This window comes from Hyperolius riggenbachi, chromosome 8 (genome assembly GCF_040937935.1).
Source record: "Hyperolius riggenbachi isolate aHypRig1 chromosome 8, aHypRig1.pri, whole genome shotgun sequence".
Classification (NCBI taxonomy): Eukaryota; Metazoa; Chordata; class Amphibia; order Anura; family Hyperoliidae; genus Hyperolius; species Hyperolius riggenbachi.
The window spans coordinates 54,224,000-54,246,961 of record NC_090653.1 but is presented as its reverse complement, the minus strand read 5'-3'; the positions used below and the strand labels follow the sequence as shown (position 1 = coordinate 54,246,961).

The 22,962-nt window shown below is 45.5% G+C and overlaps 1 protein-coding gene across 8 annotated transcripts in view; it reads right to left on the bottom strand.

The window, feature by feature from the left end:
- Positions 1–22,962, bottom strand: part of LOC137528823 (oocyte zinc finger protein XlCOF7.1-like) — an 86,906-nt gene that overhangs the window by 42,608 nt on the left and 21,336 nt on the right. For 6 of the 8 annotated variants that reach the window (XM_068250441.1, XM_068250434.1, XM_068250437.1 and 3 more), the window contains exons 2-6: positions 19,199–19,382; positions 14,699–14,758; positions 12,932–13,079; positions 10,005–10,280; positions 7,272–9,115 (exon numbers count right to left, since the gene is read on the bottom strand). In XM_068250441.1, coding sequence (XP_068106542.1) covers positions 8,592–9,115; positions 10,005–10,280; positions 12,932–13,079; positions 14,699–14,758; positions 19,199–19,309 — 1,119 coding nt within the window. In that variant the 5' untranslated portion in view covers positions 19,310–19,382 and the 3' untranslated portion in view covers positions 7,272–8,591. Of the gene's footprint in view, positions 1–7,271; positions 9,116–10,004; positions 10,281–12,931; positions 13,080–14,698; positions 14,759–19,198; positions 19,480–22,962 lie in introns of those variants that run through there. The other 2 variants (XM_068250442.1, XM_068250435.1) reach the window with 2 other exon arrangements.

Sequence of the window (22,962 nt, the reverse complement as noted above, 5' to 3'; positions counted from 1 at the left end):
AATGGAGTATATGTAATGTCTCTTTAACCAATTTCGAACCGACGCAGTTTAAATGTACGTCGGGTGGGTGGCGCTGCGGTTCTGACGTAAGCTCTACGTCCCATTCACCGCGCGTTCCTGCCGCTTTGTCCACGCCGCAATGTGCTGCCCTATAGCCTCTATGACTGCAGAGCACTGTGAGCCGGGCAGGAGTCATTTTCATTGGCTTCTGGCCCTGTCATTACTGTAAGCCAATCCCATTGGCTTACATTGAGTGACAGGGTCAGGAGCCAATGAAAGCGGCTCCTGACCGGCGCACAGCGCTCTGCCGTAAGAGACAGCAGAGAAAGCAGCCTGCGGCGGGAGTGATGGATTTTTGCGGCAATTCGTCGGTATGCGGAGTTTTAGTGTACCAGCAGCCTCTGGTCCTTAAGGGGGCAGAGGCTGCTGGTACCGAAGTGGTTAACTAGTGGGCTGTTTGGGGTTGAGGGTGGAGTCACATCTCCTCCCACCTACATTATAGCCTCCTCCTAAACAGGCTCAGTTTAACTAACTATAACTAAGGGCAGATGGTAGGCCAGATATACGTCAATTGATCCTGTGGTTGTATTGCACCTTGTAATGTGGAGCTTTAAAGGGAACCTAAACTGAGAAGGATATGGATTTTTCCTATTAAAATAATACCAGTTGCCTGACTCTCCTGCTGATCCTGTGTTTCTAATACTTTTAGCCACAGCCCCTTAACAAGCATGCAGATCAGGTGCTCTGACTGAAGTCAGACTGGATTAGCTGCATGCTTGTTTCAGGTGTGTGATTCAGCCCTACTTCAGCCAAAGAGATCAGGACTGCCAGGCAACTGGTATTGTTTAAAAAGAAATATCCTTCTCAGTTTAGATTCCCTTTAAATAAAGAAACCAGCTTTTTGCACCGACCTCTCCTGGTTTACAGATCCTTTTTTGCTTCTACATGTGGATTAGTCTGGCTTGCCTGATCCTGCACCGATTGGTATGGTCAAGGGGGGTTAGAGCGTTTATTAACTCACATTATCTTTTAACCTTCCTGGTGGTATTAGGGTCTAAAAGGGGTGCATTTTTTGCACGCTTTAAGACCCAAAAACCAGGAGATAAAAAAATCCTATTGTTAGAGCAGTCCCTGCACTTACCTCCCTGGGATCTAGCACTGCAGTTCTCCCTCAGTCCTCTGGGTGGTGCTGTAACCCTGTAGCAAGATTGCCGTCTGTCATCATTATGACAAATAGCGATCTCAGCAGAGGGATCCAGATCCTCGGAAGACAGGAAGGAGAATGGCTGCCAGCATTGGAATCCTAGGAAAGCTGTGTAAAAACACCCACTGTGCATACGTTTCTGCATAGACCTTCCGGTGGCTACCGAGTCAGACTTGGCTACTTTTTTTCCACCCCGAGCCTGACACTGGGTTACTGCCTGGGAGGTTAAAGGACAACTGAAGTGAGAGGGATATGGAGGCTGCTGTATTTATTACCTTTTAAGTAATACCAGTTGCCTGGCAGTCCTGCTGATCCTCTGCCTCTTATGCTTTTACCCACAGACCCTGAACAAGCATGTAGCAGATCAGGCGTTTCTGACATTGGGCTCAATTCACTAAGCTTATCTCCTGTCGTTTCTAGAGTTGTCACCATGGTGATAAGGCATGTAGTATTTAGGAAACATTTTACCTCAGGCAAACCTAAAGTTAACTCTTCTGTCTTTAAATTAACACTTCAATCCTTAAAATAACTCCACAGTTTAACCACTTTGCATCCAGACCTTGTTTTCCCCTTATTGACCAGAGCAGTTTTGACGCTTTAGCAGTGTCCCTGTTTAATCACCAATAACTTCATCTGTACTCGTGCTACTTAATTGATCTATATATCGTTTTTTTCAAGACAAACTAAGCTTTCATTGGGGGGTATTTGGTCCCAAATGAAATGTTCCTCTCTATGCATTTTAATGGGGAAAAGGGGGGAAAAAATAAAAAAAAAATGCATTATTTCTCAATTTTAAAATTGAGAAATCATGCATTTTTTTTTTATTTTTTCCCCCTTTTTCCCATTAAAAAGTGCGATTGACATAAAAACTGTGCAACCAGTTAAAGTCGCCCCAGTATAGATATCCAGATGTGTCCCCAGTATCACTCCCCCCCCCCCCAGCATAGCCAGATGTGTCCCCTGTGTTTGCCACCCCCAGAATCGATTGACAGATGCACCCCCAAAAATAGTGCCCCTCTTTATAGCCAGATGTGTCCCCAGGATTACCCCATTATAGCCAGATATACCCCTAAGATTAGTGCTGCCCCCCATTATAGTCAAATGTGCCCCCAGTATTAAGTTATGCCAAGATGTGCAACATTTGTAACCCCCCCCCTCGGTTACTCAGATGTCCCCCGTGTATATGCACCCCCCCTTTAAATATCCCCCCCCTCCCCCAATATATAGCCAGATGCAACCCCCCCCCCCCCCCCATTAGGCAGCCCCCTCTATGCAGAAACAGTTAAAAAAAATGCTCAAGCAAGCAGCCACACTCACCTTACCTCGGTCCTGCGACTGTCCTGAAGCCCGATCCTCCAATCACCGCTCTGCAGTCAGCCGCATATTGCCGGTAACCCGGGTCCCGGCTTGATGACGTCATCAAGCCGGGACCCGGGTTTCCGGCAATATGCGGCTGACTTCAGAGCGGTGATCGGAGGATCAGGCTTCACGACAGTCGCAGGACCGAGGTAAGGTGAGTGTGGCTGCTTGCTTGAGCATTTTTTTTAACTGTTTGTGCGCCGAAGGGGACAGATGAAGGATCGCTGCAGTTCACTACTGCAGCGATCATTAATGGGAGGGGGATGGACTAATTGGCCAAAAGGGAACATGTCCTTCCAGCAATTAGTATTGCAGCTGACAGTGCCGGAGGGTGCGCTCTAAAGCGCACCCGACCGTGCACAGCAGGGCTGCAGCCAGGTCAGTATATCTACGTCGCTGTGGCTTGGAGGGTGCCACAGCTAACGTAGATATACTGTAGTGGAGGGGAAAGTGGTTAAAGGGAAGGTTCAGGGAGGGAGGTAAAAAAATAAAAATCAATATCCACTTACCTGGGGCTTCCTCCAGCCCGTGGCAGGCAGGAGGTGCCCTCGCCGCCGCTCCGCAGGCTCCCGGTGGCCGACCCGACCTGGCCAGGCCGGCTGCCAGGTCGGGCTCTGCTGCGCTTCAAGGCCTGGCACTTCTGCGTCCCACGCGGGCGCGCTGACGTCATCGGACGTCCGCCGGGCTGTACTGCGCAGGCGCAGTAGTTCTGCGCCTGCGCAGTACAGCCCGGCGGACTTCCGATGACGTCAGCGCGCCCGCGTGGGATGCAGAAGTGCCAGGCCATGGAGCTCAGCACAGCCCGACCTGGCAGCTAGCCAGGTCGGGTCGGCCACCGGGAGCCTGCGGAGCTGCGGCGAGGGCACCTCCTGCCTGCCACAGGCTGGAGGAAGCCCCAGGTAAGTGGATATTGATTTTTATTTTTTTATCTCCCACCCTAAACCTTCCCTTTAAGACAGGCTGTTTATTAACTGCGTGTGAAAATAACTTCAGAGTAGGTAAATAAACTACAGAGGAGGTAACTTAAGGAATAAAGAGATAAGATAACTCTCTCACTGTGTGGTAAGTTTTCTCTTGCTTTATTATTTCCAGCATGATATTAGTTTGCTTTATTATCTCCAGCATGATATTAGTGAATTGAGGCCATTGTCAGATCTGACAAGATCAGCTGCATGCTTGTTTCTGTTGTGATTGAGACACTACTGCAGCCGAATAGTCCAGCAGGACCGCCAGGGAACTGGTATAGTTCCTTCTCACTACAGATGTCCTTTAAATGAATCATTTGGCAAACAAGACGAAAGCCAATTTACTTACCTGGAGCTTCCTCCAAGCCCCTTGCAGCCGACTGTCCCAGGCTGATAGCACCAGTCGCAGCTGCCGACTTGGGACCCCTGCCTGTTGCAGAAGATGACCTCGAGGTCGTCCTCACTGTGCCTGCGTGAAGCACCGCTTACAATCAAGCCTACGCTGTACTGCGCAGGCGCAGTACGTCGCGGACAACTTGGCCTTGATTGACAGCGTAGCTCACGCAGTAGAGGACGCCCGGTGAGACACAGTGTGGGGACCCCATGCCAGCAGCTGAGAGAGGAGCTGTGGCATGAGACCTGTCAGCTGCAAGGGGCTGGACAAAGCCCCAGGTAAGTAAATTGGCTTTCATCTTGTTTGCCTGATGACTCCTTTACGGCATATAACAGACCACCCTAAAGGCGCACACTAATGATAACATTTTAGATGTACAAGTGTATATGAGAGACAACCTAAAGTATCCACTCAAAGTATATAACATTCTCAAATTAAGATTGTATCATTAGTGGGCACCTAAAACAGTTTGTAGACACATAAATGACAGGCAATTCCAATGTCACACTCCTTTTACAAAACTACAACAATCCTATGGGTAAGGTCTGGTACACACCTAGGTCCAATCTGATTTTCCGATCACGTCTATACAAAATCAAACAAAAAAAGATCAAAATTCAGATTGGACCTTTTGGACATTATCTATTAGACTGGGAATTTCATAGTGTGTAGCAGGCATTAGTCTTGTTTTCATAATCTAAGCAATATGAACATTTCATGAGTAGAATAATACTAGACCTGGTGGTTCTGATTTAATGATATAATCCACAGAAATTAAAATAACTACAATATTTTACCATGACAACCTTGTCATGTGTGTACGCCTTTCAGCTGGTCCCACCAAGACAAAGTTGGGAATTTTGGCAAATATTTGTAGAGGTATAGAATCCATCAAAGGGACAGTGCCCTCAATTCTCTTCAGTGTGAGAAGCACCTAGAACTAAATAGCACATGAATATTTCTTTATTATGCCATATTTCAGTCAAAAGTGCCTTCATAATATTTAGTCTTTTTAACACTGGGCCTCACCACCGCTGGCACAACTGTCTACGATTGACCCATACAGAATATCACTCAGCCTTCTGATGCTAAATCTATAGCTTCAATTTACCGAACTGTGATTGGATTGTCACAACTTAAAAAGTCAAATAACGTGTAAGAAAATTAGTTTTGCAAGTCATCATGATTGCATCTTGGAGGAGCACAAATCAACCAAGAATTCTGGAGAAGTTCTGTCCAATCTTGAAGATGGTAGGCATTGTCCTGAAGGAACCAGAATTGCATTTCGCGGGTATACATAAAAGAGTCAGAATGCTTCGTACCAGTGATCAGTTTGTGTGCATTGCCTACTTTGGCTCCAGAGACTGGTCCAGCCCTGCTTAGAAGAACCAGTAAAAAGTCCTACAAGAAAAATGTTGGTATAATAATTCTCTAATGTCTAAAATCAGGCAGCTTGGAAGAAGGAAAAAAAAAAAAAAAAGTAAAAATAAGGTGCAGTTATAAACTGCAACACCCCTCTCCGCTCAACCCACTATCACTATTGCACTGTAACCAGATGCAGAATATGGACCTTGGTGCTGGAGTTTAAAAGATGCATGGGTCAATATCACCAGTGCTCTCCCAAAAATGTCTTCCAGTTGGCTGGCATGAAAAAGTAGCTGGGTGGGGCTGGTTGAGGAAATTACAGCATTCCCTGGCAGTCTAGTGCCCATCCCCCCCATAATGTGATCTATAGCAGTCTATTGGGCTGTCTACCCTGCACAACAATCCCTGGGAGTCTAGTGGACCCACTCCCCAGCAGTGTAGTAGGCCCCTACCCTATAAAGCAATCCCTGGAGTGTTTTGGGCCCCCTCCCCTATACAGCAATCCCTGGAGTGTTTTGAGCCCCCTCTCCTATACAGCCATCCCTGGAAGTCTGGTGAACCCTATACAGTGTTCCCTAGCTTTCTAGTCGTCCCCCCCCCCCCCAATTCTGTGTATCCCCAGTCCTGTGGTGCTCCCCCATCCTGTGTAACCCCCCTCCTCCCAATCTTGTGGTGCTTCTTTGGCAGTCCAGTATATGCACAGTAGTAGTACTTTTCTCACCTCCTGCGGGCATTCCAGCTAGGTGTGTCTATCCTCTCACTGCCCATTCTAGTGCCTGCTCCTCCTGCGTTGCGAGTTTATACGCAATGTGAAAAGATCAAGGTGCCTGGTACTGGTTACTGTATAATACGAGCCTTCACAGTGGCAGTAAAGCATGCTTTCTATACATACCGCATGCATAGTGGCGATGCGCATTTTTCCTTCCACTACATTCCTGTATTTACAGGGACTGCAACACAACTCCCCACAGTGAACACAGCTCACTGTTTAATAAATGGACAGCCTTATAGGAAGCAGCAACAGAATTGCACAAAAACAAAACAAAAAACACAGCAAGAGGGGCAGTCAGCAGGAACTTATTTGCTCAAGATTAGAAGGCATTGGACTCTATATACAAAACTTCTCATAAACGACTCATCAGCTAATTGATAAAAATAACCTTTCGGCACATTTAGGGCCCTTTTTCACTAGCAATCGCAATTTTTCATTAATTTTGTTATGAGATTGCGATATTTCATTTGTATTGAATTAACCCTCTTAGAATCGCTCCAGAAAGTGATTTTGATTTGCAAATCGAATCACTATAGTGGAAAATACTTCTCATGATTTCTATGATAAGGTAGCAACCCCAGCGAGTTAAAAATCATTAGCGATTTACAGTAGCTATGCAGCGGAAAAAGGCCCTGACAAGCAAAATTATCACTCGAAGCAAGTGGTTCCCGATTTCAATATTACTTTTCTTACCTTAAAAAAAAAAAAAAAAGACGACTTGCAATGTAAATCCTGCAAAGAAAAAAAAATAAAGTTATGTACCTCTTCCAAAGTGCATTCCTCCTGGGAGACCATCCGTGCCCTCCTATTCACTTTGCTGTGCTTTATTGCCTGTCTCCAGGCTCTGGAGCAGACCCCAACCCTCCCCAGGGTCGCTTTATCTGATGTAGATAAGGATCGCCGCTTTAAATTTATGCCTGCGCAGTTTGTATAGCCGTTGACGTGGCTGCGCAGGTCGAGCTCTGTCCACCCCGGGTCCTCTCTCCCGGCAGTCTCGTACGCATCATGACTCACATGACATGACTACTGCACCACATGACGCGTACGAGACTGGACATAGCTCGACCTGCGCAGCCAAGTCAGCGGCTATACAAACTGCGCATACCATAAATTTAAAGCGGCGATCCTTATCTACATCAGATAAAGCGACCCTGGGGAGGGTTGGGGTCTGCTCCAGAGCCTGGAGACAGGCAATAAAGCACAGCAAAGTGAATGTGAGGGCGCGGATGGTCTCCCAGGAGGAATGCACTTTGAAAGAGGTACATAACTTTTTTTATGCAGGATTTGCATTGCAAGTCCTTTAAATATATTATTGCTCTTTGGGAGCTTAAAAATGTAACAAAGATAAGGTGAAAACAGGTGAAAAACCTTTGTCAATTACGCCCAATGTGTAATTCGGATTTCTGCACCCTGACAGAAAATGGTCAAGTATTTGTCCCATTTGGCTGCTGTCAGCCCAAATCACCTGAGCAGGAGCTCCAACTGCCAACCGGAGCGGATAATGCAGCATATGCTCCAGTGGTTACTTGTGGTCCAACTGGAGCCCAGAGCAGATGAGTTTCCACCATAGACATCTATGAAAAACACATCCGCCTGTCCAAAAAAATTGTGCAGGTCGGGACTCTGTGCTCTGCTAACCGCAACAGATCCCATGGATCCGTCCTGGACTGACAAGTGTAAGCAAGTCCTATTAATAAATAATAGAATCCATCAGCTGTCCATTTCTGATCTGGCAAAACAATCACAAAAAAGTTGCGTTCTGACTGACCCGGGCCAAAGAGTAGTGTTGGAATTTGGGTTCCTCCATTCAGAAACCAGAATTATGCCTAAAACCCGCTTCCTCCAATTCTAAGGTAGTGGTATTGTTCAAATCCGGGTTTCTTAATACGGAAAACCTGAATTACACCATTGACAACACTTCAGCACCAAAGCTAGTGGAGAGGGTCATAGGCAGGTCACTCACGACACTCTTTACAAGGCTACGAGGCTTCCTCTGTCTGACTTGGAAGGGGGAAGCATTGGAGTCACAGGCCACAACCCTATCACTCTCTCCACTAGCTTTGGTGGTGAAGTGCAATGAACGGAGTAATTCAGGTTTCTGAATTAAGAAGCCCGAATTCAAACAACACTAAGAGCTGAAGGAAGCTCCATTAATCCAGTTTTGCCATCTTCTGGCCACTAGATGTTGCCGTTCTGTGTACAAGCAACTACCTCTCTCTCATCACAAATAAATGCACCACCTGTACCACACTGTAACTTGAGTGGGCAGAGGGGCTGGTAGTAGACTAAAGTAAAGCTCCACAAGCTGTCACCACCTGGCGATAGGCTATTGGATACTCTGCAGACAGCTGCTTCCAGGGGAGGCTAAAAGCGCCCAGGAGAGTTACACAGGGTAATGCACTTTATAGATGCACTTACCCTTTAAAGCTCCATTCAATGTTCTAATCTGAAACACGTTCACAAACTGTTTAGTCTACAAAGTAGGTGTGGCCTACTTCCCACATACCCGCCTGCAGTCTGACCGCTGCTTCCTTAACTGTTCAGTCCCGTTGGGTCATTTCCCCAGGAACTCTTGTTTTTGCGGGGATGACATTTGTGTACTACAGAGTTAAACTTTGTGGAGAACCGTTTTCCGCACTCATTGCACTGGTGGGGTTTGACGCCGTGTACGACGGCATAATGTCTCGTGACGCTGGATTTGTACTTGAAGAGCTGATCGCAGGCGACGCAGCGGTACGGCTTATCTTCGGCCAAGTTGGGCACTTGGATTGGCGTTTGTTCCGAGTCCCTGTCATCGTCGTCGGCGATGATAGGAGGCTGGTTGTACGGTCTGTTATTGGTGCCGCAGATGAAGCGCTGGCTGATGCTCCAGATGTTCTGATCGTAGCGGTAGATTTCAGGATGGAGCTTATCCAACAAGGTGGCTTCTGTGCTGAGGGGTCTCACCGTTCCGTCCTCCTGTATCTCCTCCGTCATCTCAAATCGCATGGCTTCGCGGTATAGAGGGCCTGCGAATGGGCGTTCTCTGACTACATCCATTTTCATAGGTTCAATTTCTGAGTAAAAAAAAAAAAAAAAAGGTTACATGCAGGGTCTGATGTAAAAAAAGTGGTATGAAACCCAGCATTTCTTTGCTCCTAAAGATTATATACAGCATTCAAACAGTTAAACACAGGACTTATGGCTGATTCACATGGACGTCTGCTGAGCTCAGCGGTGCGCTCAAACGCTAGCCTTTGAGGGCTTATAGGAAGCCTTCAAGGCTAGCGGTTCGGGTCCCTACACTTGTTTCCCGGCATTTAGCGCCTCTGAAAGCAACATGTTGCTTTCAAGACACCCGTTACCTGATCTTTGTACACTGTTTGCTTGATCTGATTACTTGTTGCTGAACCTTTGCTTGTCCTGACTCTGCTTTTGCTTATTCCCCTGTAGGTATGTACCAGATTAGCCGTTGCTGTCCCTGATACTCTGTCTTGACTTGCCACTGTATGTTCCTTGTGATACCGCACTGATTTGTGTGTATACACTGTATATGGTATATTGTATTTTTGTATATGTTTATCGTTATTGCACTACGGAGTTAGATAGGTTGGATTGCATGTTCTCGTTGATTGGTGGTTACCTGTATACAGTTGCTGTGTATATGGGTCACACACACACATACATACATACATACATACATATATATACATATATACATATACACACATATCACTGAATTTCCCTAGATATTTGTACATAGCTTGCTATGCATGTGGGTGCACCTTATTTGCATGCATAGTTTACAATAAACCCCTTTGCACACTACTGTTCCCGTTTCAGTGTCAGTATTTCTGTGGTCAGCAATACCTGCTTGCTTCGTAACAAAGTCATTGGCACCAGCACATCTGAGGGTTTTTTCTGTTTAGCATTTAAATAGTCAGTTTGTCGCCATCACGGTCTTACCAGTAGAGGTGTCCTCATCGCTCTCTTCAGAGTCCTCTTTGGCCTTCTCCTCCGATTCGCTCTTGTCCTTTTTGCTGTCGTCAGTGTCGCTGTCCCGCTTTTCAGCAGCGGAGGCGCCGGCTGAGGCATCAGACACGTGGTCAGGAGAGGTATTGGTTGAGGCATCCGCTTTCTCAGTAGCTGTGGCTGCCGTGGAGACAACGGCGTCAGCGCATGAGGCAGCTGCGGGTGCAGGTGAGGCACATTTTACCTCCCCAGCTCGGAGGTCTGGCAATTCTAAAAGGATAGTTAGAAGAATAAGATTACTGAGGTTTTAAAATAGTCCTGTAACAAAGCCCAAGATAAAAAAAAAAATAAAAAAAAAATCACCTTTTTTGTGAATGCACGTACCATCAGTGTAATTTATATGTTATGTGAGTGAGAGACATTTGGCAGCTGACATTTGTTTCCTTTTAAACAATACCAGTTGCCTGGCTGTTCTGCTCATATTTTGGCTCCAGTAGTGTCTGAATCACACATGCAGTCAAACATCTTATCTCTGTGCTTGTTCAGGGTTCTATGGCTAAAAGTATTACAGGCAGAGGATCAGCAGGGCTGCCAGGCAACTGGTATTGTTTAAAAGGAAATATGACAGCCTCCACATCCCTTCCACTTCAGGTGTCCTTAAAGAGAACCTGAGGTGGGTTCTGACAATGCTATCAGCATAAGGAGGCTGGGTCTGCTTATACTGCCCAGCCTCTGTTGCTATCTTGATCCCCCCCTAAGTACCCCCTGTGCTCTGCTATGCCCCCATAAATCACCCAGCCGTGCTGTCGACACACAGCGCGTCGCAGCCGGGTGTTTACAACTGCAGCTGTCAGTCTCGCCGCTCCCCCATAGCTCCGGTCCCCGCCTGCATCCCTTCCCTCCCCGCTGATTGGAGGGAAGGGGCGCCGGCGGCGACCGGAGCTATGCAGGAGGCGGGGGGGGGGGGTGGAAGAGAGGCGAGAGTGACAGCTGCAGTTGTAAACACCCGGCTGCGACGCGCTGTGTGTCGACAGCACGGCTGGGTGATTTATGGGGGATAGCAGAGCGCAGGGAGGGGGGGGGGGGGGGGGGAGGAAATCGAGATAGCAACAGAGGCTGGGCAGTATAAGCAGACCCAGCCTCTGTATGTGGATAGCATTGTCAGAACCCACCTCGGGTTCTCTTTAAAGTGAACCTGAGCTGAGATTGATATGGTTGCTGCCATATTAATTTATTTTTAAGCAATATCAGCTGCCTGGCAGCTCTGCTGATCCTCTGCCTCTAATACTTTTAGTCAAAGACCCTGAACAAGCATGCAGAAGATCAGGTAAAATCTGACAAGATTAGCAGCATGCTTGTTTCTGGTGTGATTCAGACACTACTGCAGCCAAATAGATCAGCAGGGCTGCCAGGCAACTGGTATTGTTTAAAAGGAAAATAAATATGGCAGCCTCCATATCACTAAGGCCCCTTGCATACTATAGGGCCACGTCGAGGTACTCTCCCCCATCACAGAGGTGATGAGTCTCTATGAGACTGGCCACAGTACCTATGGTGCGACGAGACGTGATGGAAGTTGTTCATATGATGCAGATTCTGCAGTGCGTTGCCAAATGGTAACTCTCAGCATGTGATTGCATTGGCGTCAATGGCATCGGAACAATCTGTTTACATTGTTGTAGCACTGGTGCAGCGGGCATGCGCAGATCGTTGGAAAACAATTGAGGTACTTCCAGTCCAGCATGGAGCACATCACTAAGCGGGAAAGGGGGGGGGGGGGAGGGGGGGGAGGCGAAGCTCTGAAAATTACTGTCAGTGCGCTCTGCTGCTGCCTGACAATCACACTGAACCATGCGTGCAAGAAGCCTGAGGCCTTTTTCATACGGGCAAGTGATGGACAGTGAAGACAATGCCTGTCAGCTGCTCTCCTGTACCGGCCAGGTGATAGTTAGTGCTCGGTATAGACGCTAGACAGGTGCCCCCCCCCCCCCCATAAAAATCACATCTGAAGTGCCCACAGCTGTGCTCATATGCACAGGGGTGTAGAGGTAGCGACCGCATTGGGGCCCTTGGGCCAGAGGGGCCCTCCCTCAACTACAGTATTAGCTCTCTATCCTGTGCTCATAATAATCACTTCTATAGATACTTAGAATAGTAGTAATCATTAAACTGCACCCCATCCCCTTCTTCCACCTCTGTCACTGTAGTTGCCATTGGCAGGTTTTTGTGCGCCGTATCAATTGTTATGTATAGAGGGATTGGGAGGCCCCCATTGTAGAACTTGTATCGGGGCCCACAGCTCCTTAGCTACGCCACTGCATATGCAATATGCCCTGATACTCTGCCACCGGGTAACACCACCGCGTGTCAGCACTTCATGTGTAGTGTTACAACCGCTGCAATTCGGATGCACTTAAATTGCACTGGCAGGAGGCAGACAAGACAATGGACTGCTAGACAAGCATTCTGTACAGTCTCCCATTTGGAAGAGGTCGTAGCCTCCCTGGCGGAATGATTTAGTTCTGGATTTTAGGGTCTAAAAGTGGTGCAATTTCTTAGCATGCTTTCAGACCCTAAAATGCGGAAATATAACCGTAACGCAGAGAGATCGGCGGCAGCCCAGCACTTACCTTTCTGGCATCCAGCACTGCAATTCTCCTTCCATCCTCTGGGTGACGCTGTAACACCATAGTGAGATTGCCGTCTGTCATCAGGCGATCCCAACAGAGAGATTCAGAGCCTCCGAGGACAGAAAGGAGAATGGCTGCAGGCTTCTGGAACCCGGGGAGGTGAGTTAATACGTCCGCTGCACTCTGCATAGCGCTCCCACGGGTCAGGCTTGGGATTACCGCTCTAAGCTTCGGTTTTCTGCCCCAAGCCTGACTTGGTTACCTCCAGGGAAGTTAAGAATGTGGTATTACCCAAGTGAGTGTTTTCTGCAGTTTCCACTGTGTTGCTAGGAGCATCTGTATCCATGATGACATCCTCATAGTCTTCCTTGTGTCCTTTGATATAGTCCCATTCCTCCATAGAGAAAAAGACCGCAACATCTTCACACTTCACGGGTACCTGGGCCAGAGAAATAACACAGTGACTACACGTTCCGAAAGCAGACTGCTTCTTACAGGGTTTCTGTGCTGGACTGCATCAAGTGGGCGGTAAAGCTGCTTTCTAGCAGAATTATCACCTTGCTTGTCCAGCTAGTTTTCCCAAACGTTTCTCTTCTGAGCCCCAGGAGCCATCTGGCTACACCCCCTTCCCACAGTGCTCCTGGCCTTTGCATGAATGTGGAGGCCACATACCTGTCAGGTCTGAAATCAGACTTATCTATGAAATCAGTTGTGTAGGTCATGTAGAAGCTGCCAACAAAGCAATCTCATAACCTAAAATGGAAATTGCTCTTTTTTTTTTTAAAACGATATTTCAACCTCCGTGCAGCTTACTACTGGTGCAAAAAGAGTAGTTACTGTGGTGTTAGGGCGTGTCCACACTTACAAATTGCAATGCTAGGACAATTCACAAGGACATCAGACAGTGCAGAGAGAGAGGTCTCCACTTAGTGTACATGAAAAAAAAGTGAGAGGAATTCACTCTAGCACAATATTACTAAAATTAGCAATATTCTACTACTGGATTCTGATAGTAAAATATCAGTAATCTTTACCAATATTTTTCGTATGACTAAACCTAACCCTACTCTCACACAGAACCCGCCCTCTACCAATGCCTATGCCTAACCCTAACCCCCCCCCCCCCCCGTGCATAAACCTTAACATTCCCCCGCCACAGAGCCATGGTTTGCATCAATGACAGTAAAGATGGGCACAGGGAGGCATGTGCCCTACTGCATCCCCCTAAATACCGGCATCACTTGGCGTCTGCCATTTCATCGGGCACCTCCATGTGCCCAAATTTCCTCCAATTGGCACAAAGTGTGGTTTTTCTAATGAGGGCCTATGGTGGTGCCCTTTTTTTTCAAAGGGGCCCGTGACACCCTTTTTTCCTGTTCCGCGCCACTCATGCGCTGCACAGAAATGCATTCTGGTAACGCATTGCTGCTTGCATTCCCGATCACTGAGCAGTGCAATGGGATCAGCACTACAGAGGCTGGAAACACAGGTGCTGCTACTTTTTGAGGAACATGCTACCAACTACATTGCTAGCCAACACACAAGTGTGCAGGGCCTTTACTTGGCAAGGCGTACTTTAGATTGAACCGAAATGTACTGATTCCATGGTTAAAAAAAAAAAAAAATAATAATTCTGTTTCGGCTTATCAGCTGTGGCAACAAGCATCTCATCAGGGCCTGTGTCCACTAGTGGTTTCCGCTCCGAATCCGCAGAGTTTCCCCGCAGGCAAATCACGCGGGGAAACTCTGCCATAGGAAACTATGGCGCCACCGGCCGAATCGCTTACCCTAGCGATTCGGCCGACACTGCCCACAGTTTTCGCACGGGTGGCTGCGAATCCCATAGCCGTGCATGGCACGGCTTCTGGGATTCGCCTGCGTTCCCGCAGACCCGGAAGTGCCGCCGCGCGTCTCTCACTGACGCGTGCGGCACAAGTGTTAACTGGCACTTAATGTATTTACAGCAAGTCAATGAAACCTATTTCCACTCAAGCATCCTAAGACAATACTACAAACTACAGCAAACGTGATAAAAAGGAGTTGAGAAGTTATACTTGCCCCTCCAGATTTTGGGTGGATACAGCAGTGCGGGTACTTCTTCTTCACAATCACATATTTCTGCAAGACAAAAACACAGTCAGCCCATGACCTGCAGTGCATGCAAGCTGACAACCCACATGGATGGAATTCACATATTGTAGACTGTTAAAGGAACAATATCAAACCAAGTGTTCTAAAATGACAATGTACAAATAATGTCTAAGTAGCTGTGTACAGTAAACATTTTCCTACTTTTCATGTTAACCTATTTTGGTTCCTGGACGTAGCAACTACGTCCAGGAACCATGTGCACGTGCGCGCGATCCCGGCCCGCGGTTAGTTAGCCAGGCAATCAGTGAATCGGGCTGTGGTGCCCGATCACTGATTCCTCTCCCCCGCTGAAAAAGCGCCTTTTCTGGCTGTTACCTCCCCCATGCGTCGCTCTAAGCGTATGTTACGCTTGGAGTGACGTCATGTAAACAAACTCATGGCCGCCATCTTGTGGCCAAAAAGTAAAAACTACAACTAAAAGTAAAAAAATAAATAAAAATCAACACACATTTACATTATAAGCCTATAGTTTACATCCCACCCTCCCAAAACTACCCAAATAAAATGTTTAACCACTTTGTCCTCCTTGACGTATAAAAACGTCAAGGAGGACAGGCGCGCTCCCGCGGCCGATCGCGCGCGTGCACGCGCACTCCCGGCCGCGGAGTCGGTAGCCACGGAATCAATGTATCGGGCTATGGAGCCCGATCACTGATTCCTCTCCCCCGCTGGAAAAGCGGCAGCTTCTCTCGGAAGCTTCGCTCTTTCTGAAGCTGTGTCCCTCTAAGCGTACATTGTACGCTTAGAGTGACGTCATGTAAAAAAAAAAAAAAAAAAAAAAAAAAAAAAAAAAAAATCGAGATTGCCATCTTGTGGCCAAAAAGTAAAACTACAAGTAAATGCCCCAAAACATTACAATACACCAATATTTCCCCAAATAAAACACTTTTATATCCCACCCTCCCAAAAATGCCCACATAAAATGTTTAATAAAAAAAAAAAAAATAAAAAAAAAAATACATTACTATAAAAAAAAAACAAAAACAAAAAAAAAAAAAAACACAAATATTTACCTAAGGGTCTAAACTTTTTAAATATCTATGTAAAGATGAAATATTTCTCTCTTTTTTTTTTTTATAAGCTTGTAAACAGTGAAGAAAGAAGGGTCCGCACTTGTCACGAGAAGTGAACTTTATTGAAGGACGTATCCATAAACAGCCAAGGCAACATCTATGCAGCTAACATGTTTTGGACAGTCTGTCCTTAATCATAGCTAACATGATTATGGCTAAGTGGCAAGATAAGTAGGAATCCCAATGCATTGTACACGCCCATCACTCCGCCTAAAGGAAGGAGGGAGGAGTAAAACACATGAAGATGGGCGAATGCACTGGGATAACCAACAGTCATGCCAAATCTGCATGTGTAAAATATACAAAAATATGCTTTGCTATATTTTAACCAGGTTACAGTGATACTTCTGTCTATGCTCATGGGATTTCATATGTTCCTTATGTACTTTGTGTTTTTACATATTTTACATATTTTTTTGCAATTTTTTTGTATTTTTGTATATTTGTATAATCATGTTAGCTATGATTAAGGACAGACTGTCCAAAACATGTTAGCTGCATAGATGTTGCCTTGGCTGTTTATGGATACGTCCTTCAATAAAGTTCACTTCTCGTGACAAGTGCGGACCCTTCTTTCTTCACTTTGACTTCTTGGTTTTGCGGGCCAGGTCGAGCACTGTCAGAGAAGTGGTGGCATGAGCGGTATTCACCCTGTCTAAAGTCTTGTAAATAGTGATGTATGCAAAACGGAAAAAATGCTCTTTTATTTCCAAATAAAATATTGTCGCCATACATTGTGATAGGGACATAATTTAAATGGTGAAATAACTGTGACAAATGGGCAATAACAATACGTGGGTTTTAATTATGGAGGCATGTATTATTTTAAAACTATAATGGCCGAAAACTGACAAATAATGAATTTTCTCATTTTTTTTTCTTATTCTTCCTGTTAAAATGCATTTACAGTAAAGTGGCTCTTAGCAAAATGTACCCCCCAAAGAAAGCCTAATTGGTGGCGGAAAAAACAAGATATAGATCAGTTCATTGTGATAAGTAGTGATAAAGTTATAGGCTAATGAATGGGAGGTGAACATTTCTCAAGTGAAAACGACAGAATGCGAAAGGGTTAAATATCAGAGGCAAAAGCTGTAATTCATTGTGTGTAGATTTTAGCCATGTTTGAAATGTCTCATTTAAAGAGGTGTGAATTTCTGCAGTCTGACATGCTAAAAACAGTGTAATTTTGAAGCAGTTATTTGCACTGGCACTGTTATCAGGTTTCACACACTACAGTATTACAAAGGTTTATGTTGCACATAAGATACATTTCCTCTGCTCTCTGTAGAGTTCAGTCAGAGACAGGCATTGAGAGCTTTCTCTCATACACAGGATTAACAGATGCAATGTGAGGGCATTCCCCTTCTCTTCATGATGTAGTCAGTGTGAAAGGAATTTGATAACAGTAAAAGAGATAAGAATCCAAATGTATAACCAATACTAAGCAGCACCAAACAACTTATCTCAATTGAAAAAAACATGTTAAATCGATAGTGTTCCTTTAATGTAGTTAGAATTAAGGGAGCTTAACCCTCCTGGCGGTCTATTAGGCCTAGTGCACATCAGAGCGGTTCTGCTGAGGTTTGCGATCCGCTTGCGGGTGCGGATCCGCTAGGGTAATGTATTTCAATGGGCTGGTGCACACCAGAGCGGGAGGCGTTTTGCAGAAACGCGTACTTCCGAGCTGCTGCAGATTTTGGATTGCGGATGCGTTTCTGCCTCAATGTTAAGTATAGGAAAACCGCAAACCGCTCTAAAAAACGGCACTTCAGAGCGGTTTGCCAGGCGTTTTTTGTTACAGTAGCTGTTCTGTAACAGCTTTACTGTAACAATACATGAAATCTACTATACCAAAACCGCTACACAAAACCGCAAAATACTAGGTAAAACGCTACAGAAAAATAAGAAAAAGCGTTTCAAAATCTGCTAGCATTTCGCGGATCTGCTAGCGGTTTTTGGTGTGCACCAGGCCTTAGAAACCACCAGGGGACAGCACAGCAGTTTTTTTTTTTTTTTAAATCATGTAGCGAGCCTAGGGCTCGCTACATGATAGCCCCCCGCTTCGATCGCCTCCGGTGATCTTTGATCAGGAAATCCCGTTCAAAGAACGGGATTTCCTGAAGGGCTTCCATGATGTCAAAGGGAGTCCCGATCCACCCCTCAGCGCTGCCCGGCCCTGATTGGCCAGGCAGCGCACGGGGTCTGGGGGCGGTGTGGCGATCGGCGGCTAATCGGCAGGTAGCGGCGGCGATCGGGAATGCACACGCAGCTGACAAAGTGCTAGCTGCGTGTTGCAAAAAAAAAAAAAAAATTATGCGAATCGGCCCAGCAGGGCCTGAGAAATCCTCCTGTGCGGCATAGCCCGAGCTCAGCACGGGAATACCGCCAGGGAGGTTAAAATGTCCTAAGGTGGCCATACATCTATTAACTTGGCGGCTAATTGACCATCAGATTCAATTATTTTTTTAAGCAAAATAGACGATACTACCAATTTCAGGCCGAACATGTATTGACTGGACATGCTGCAAAATGTTGGGCTGTCGTGGTCGATGGGGTGCGAGGCAGTAAGAGCGAGCCATGTCGGAACAAACGTTATGAAACCCCCAGCGCTGTCCCCCCCTAATTTCAATTGTTCCTTCCGGTGCACTATACTTTACTTGCCAGTGTTCGCTGCTGGTTCTGTCCATACACGCACCCCAAGTGGTTGTTGGCGTGCATGTGAGTGCGTAATGTGACGTCACACGTGTTACTCCGCAACCACGTGAGGCGCCTGTAGGGATGGAGGACGGAGCTAGGAGCCTGCGGCAGACACGGACGATAAACGTTACAGTGCACCAAGAATGGGGGGGGCAGTTTTGATATTAGTGGGACAGCGTCGGGCCGACGGATGCGGCAGGCTATGAGAATTCCTGATTGATTTCAGCATGAAATTGATCGGGAATCAGCCTGTGGTGTATGGGCAGCTGACAGATCTCTCTCTTATCAAATTTGATCAGAGAGAGATTTGTTTCTTGGTCGAATCTGCCCATCATAGTTAAATGTATGGCTACAGGCAGGGGTCGGTCAGTCATCGTACTACCGAACGCCATAACTGCCCCACACTGGATCAAGCTTTTGCGACTGAGATTTTTCCATCATTCCCAATCGATACATTTGAGCGATTTCTGCCATAAATCAATCGAGCGGCCCTTTTGAGGTACTGATTCTCTTCTCGATTTAATCAACTTACGGAATCGAAGGTCAATCAGGCCACAATATTGACCAATATATGGGAACCCTACCTCTGTTTTAACCCCCTTTTGAATTGCATGTGGTTATGAACGCACAGGCTCACCTCTCCTGTTAGCAGGTAGATAATCTCCAGGGCGTGATTCAAGATCTTCTCAGATATTTCCTCCTTGGTGTGGCCCATGGTCATTGCTGATGATGCCAATGTGTCCAGCATTGTACCGTTTGAAAACTTTCAGAAGTAGTGAGTGCATATAGATCACGGATCCTTTCCTTTATGCCCCTCTCACCTGCAGATTGGGAGAGCATGCAGGCCATTAATATTCACAGAGATTCTCCAGAATCTGAAGCTTAAAACGGTCCTGAACTCAGAACTTCCTCTCTGCTCTAAAAGATACGCAACAGCATAATAACCATTAAAGAAAAAAAAAAATGTCTTTATTACAGATGATAGAAATCTTGCAATAAATACGTTGTGTGTCTACTTACTGCTTTTAATGGAAGCAGACATATTGCTAACAACTTGTGTTTACCAATTAGCTCTCTGCCGTGGCAATCATCTGACACAGCGGAGGGATAAAATTACAACTTGTGCTAAGACACAGATGAGGGGGGGGGGGGGGGGGGGGGAATTAGACAGGCTAAACTCTCTGAATACATACAGGGTTCATTTCTTTGTGTTTTCCTTCTGTCCTTTGCAAGAGTTCAGCTCCACTTTACCACCACGGGTGCGTGTAACTACGCCCCTTTAAAACATCCTTTGACCACCAGGGACGTAGATACACGCACCCCCCCCCCCCCCGCGCCGATGTCCCTCGTGCGCACGCTTGTGCATGCCACCGCCTGCTTGGAGATCAATGAATGGGGAAAACCATTCCCGTTCGTTGATCTCAGCCCCCCAGCAATGATTGGCTGCGCAGCGCGATCATTGTGAGAAAAAAAAAAAAAAAAAAAAAAAAAAAAAAAAAAAGTTTCCCAGCCTCCCTGGACGCATTTACAAAAAATTACTGTGGCCATCTTGTGGCCAAATAGTGAACCTACAGTCATAATCATTTTTCATATACAAATACATTATAAATTAACTCATTAACTCCCACACTCCCCAATTGTTACCATTTTTTTTTTTTGTAATTAATAAAAAAAAAAATTACAATTTTTTTGTACCAAAAAAAAAACAAAACAAAAACAAAACATAAATAGTTACCTTAGGGGCTGAACTCAAAATATTTATATCAAGAGGGTATAACACTGTTACTTTATAAACTATAGTCTTGTAATTAGGGTTGGATGCAAAACTGAAAAAAATGCACTTTTATTTCCAAATAAAATATTGGCGCCAAACATTGTGATAGGGACATAACTTAAACTGTGTAATAACCGGGACAAATGGGCAAATAAATTTCATGGATTTTAATTACAGTAGCATGCATTATTTAAAAACTATAATGGCCGATAACTGAAAAATAATGATTTGTTTCCCACATTTTTTCCTATTTTCCCATTAAAACACATTTAGAATAAAATAATTCTTGGCATAATGTCCCACCTAAAGAAGGCCTAATTGGTGGTGGAAAAAAAACAAGATTTAGTTCATTTCATTGCGATAAGTAATTATAAAGTTATAGACAAATGAATGGAAGGAGCGCTGAAAGGTAAACATTGCTCTGGTGCTCTAGGGGGTAAAACTCCTCAGTGGTGAAGTTTAACATACAAAACAACGGGGCGTGGCGGCTGACAGCCTAAAGAAAGAGCTCCACCGCCCAGCAGCTGAAATCCCTGCAAATACCTTGCTGTTCATCAGCCAAAATAAAATAAATCTGCTGGCATATGTCTGCTGAACCTGCAGCGCAAGTTCTGGAGTGGTGCGATCCTCCGGCGCTACCAGAAGCCGAGCTGAAACCTCTCCCGCTCCCGGCAAGGGAGGAACTGGCGGGCCCTTCTCGCATCCACTACACGGCGGATAGATTTGCTCCGTACGAGACAACCACAATGGCACAAAGAAGCCACAAAACGAACAGGGAAAAAGAGAAAGACAAAACTAAAGATAAAGGGGAGAAGATAGACCTTTCAGAGCAATCCTCTGCATCACAAACTCAGCTTAAACATATCCCAAAGAACAAGCAGGTCCCTCCATCTCCTGACCACGAGGATATACAAGATGGCGACTAGCCGACCCCGCCGGACCCGTTTGAAATCCTAGACGCAATCAAACAGTGTCAGGCCTCCCTTACTATGAAAATGGATAACTACGAAGCTGGACTTAGCTTGCTACGGCAAGATGTCTCAAACATAAGGGAACGAACCAAGGAAACGGAACGCAGAGTGTCTGACCTGGAGGACACACAACAGGGCCACACGCGCACCATTCCAGGTATGGAAAAACGCCTGCAGGCATTAGAGCACAGAGCTGTAGATGCGGAAAACCGCAACAGACGAAATAACTTAAGGCTACTTGGTTTGCCGGAGGGCATAGAGGGCGATAATGTTCCGGATTTTGTGGAATCCCTATTGCGGAAACTTCTACCTGACAATACCTTTTCATCTTTCTTCCTCATTGAAAGAGCACACAGAATGCCGGCTAAACGTGGCCCACCGGGCACCCCTCCTCGCCCGATTATCTTCAAGCTCCTGAATTATCAAGATCGAGACGCAATACTGGCTGCGGCTAGGAAAGCTGAGAATCTCCATTATGAGAACGCCAGAATTATGCTGTTTGCGGACTTTACTACGGAAACACAAAAAAGCTACGCAAGTCCTTTACACAAGTCAAACAGAAGTTGCGGGAGAAAAAAATTATATACGCTATGATGTTCCCCGCTCGTCTCCGTATACAAGATGGTGAGTCGGTAATTTTTTTTGAAAAACCAGAGGAGGCCATGACATGGATCGAGGCTTTGCCTAAATAAGCCCCTCTCTCTCACACACATCCTTATGATGCCCCCCCCTCATTCACCTGCTTATTAAACTGTTCAAGCTTTAAACGTAGCCGCTGGCAACGTGAATACTGAGGCATACAAACTCCATATTTACCCACTAGAACAGTGAACTATCTCGCTTTCTAAGCCCTGGAGGAGCTCACGATCATCATTTAATTTTATTTTTCTACTTGTGTTTGCCCATATCCTTTCCATATAAATGTTTTTCAGCGGACTATAATATTATTGACTAGATATACCCGCTTAACATCTTAGAATATAATACACAGCAGTTGATATAATATGTGGTAGCCATACCGAACTCTTAAAGAGACACTGAAGCGAAAAAAAATATATGATATTATGATTTGTATGTGTAGTACAGCTAAGAAATAAAACATTAAGATCAGATACATCAGTCTAATTGTTTCCAGTACAGGAAGAGATAAGAAACTCCAGTTGTTATCTCTATGCAAAAAAGCCATTAAGCTCTACGACTTTCAAAGTCGTGGAGAGGGCTGTTATCTGACTTTTATTATCTCAACTGTTCCTGAACTATTTACTTTTTCTCTGCCAGAGGAGAGGTCATTAGTTCACAGACTGCTCTGAAAGAATCATTTTGAATGCTGAGTGTTGTGTAATCTGCACATATTATAGAATGATGCAATGTTATAAAAAACACTATATACCTGAAAATAAAAATATGAGAATATTTTCTTTGCTGCTAATCTTCTAGTACTTATTCATAGTACACAACCAATTCACTATATCATATATTTTTTTCGCTTCAGTGTCTCTTTAAATAGCAATAACTCCATATGCTGACTAATAGGTGGAGATGGATTGTTCCGTGTTGGGCAAACTAGCCGAATCCTCTGCATTGTTATGTAGCTAAGATGCCGGATTGTCTCCCTCTAATTCTATACTGTGGTAGATAAGCTTGCACTCCATCCTC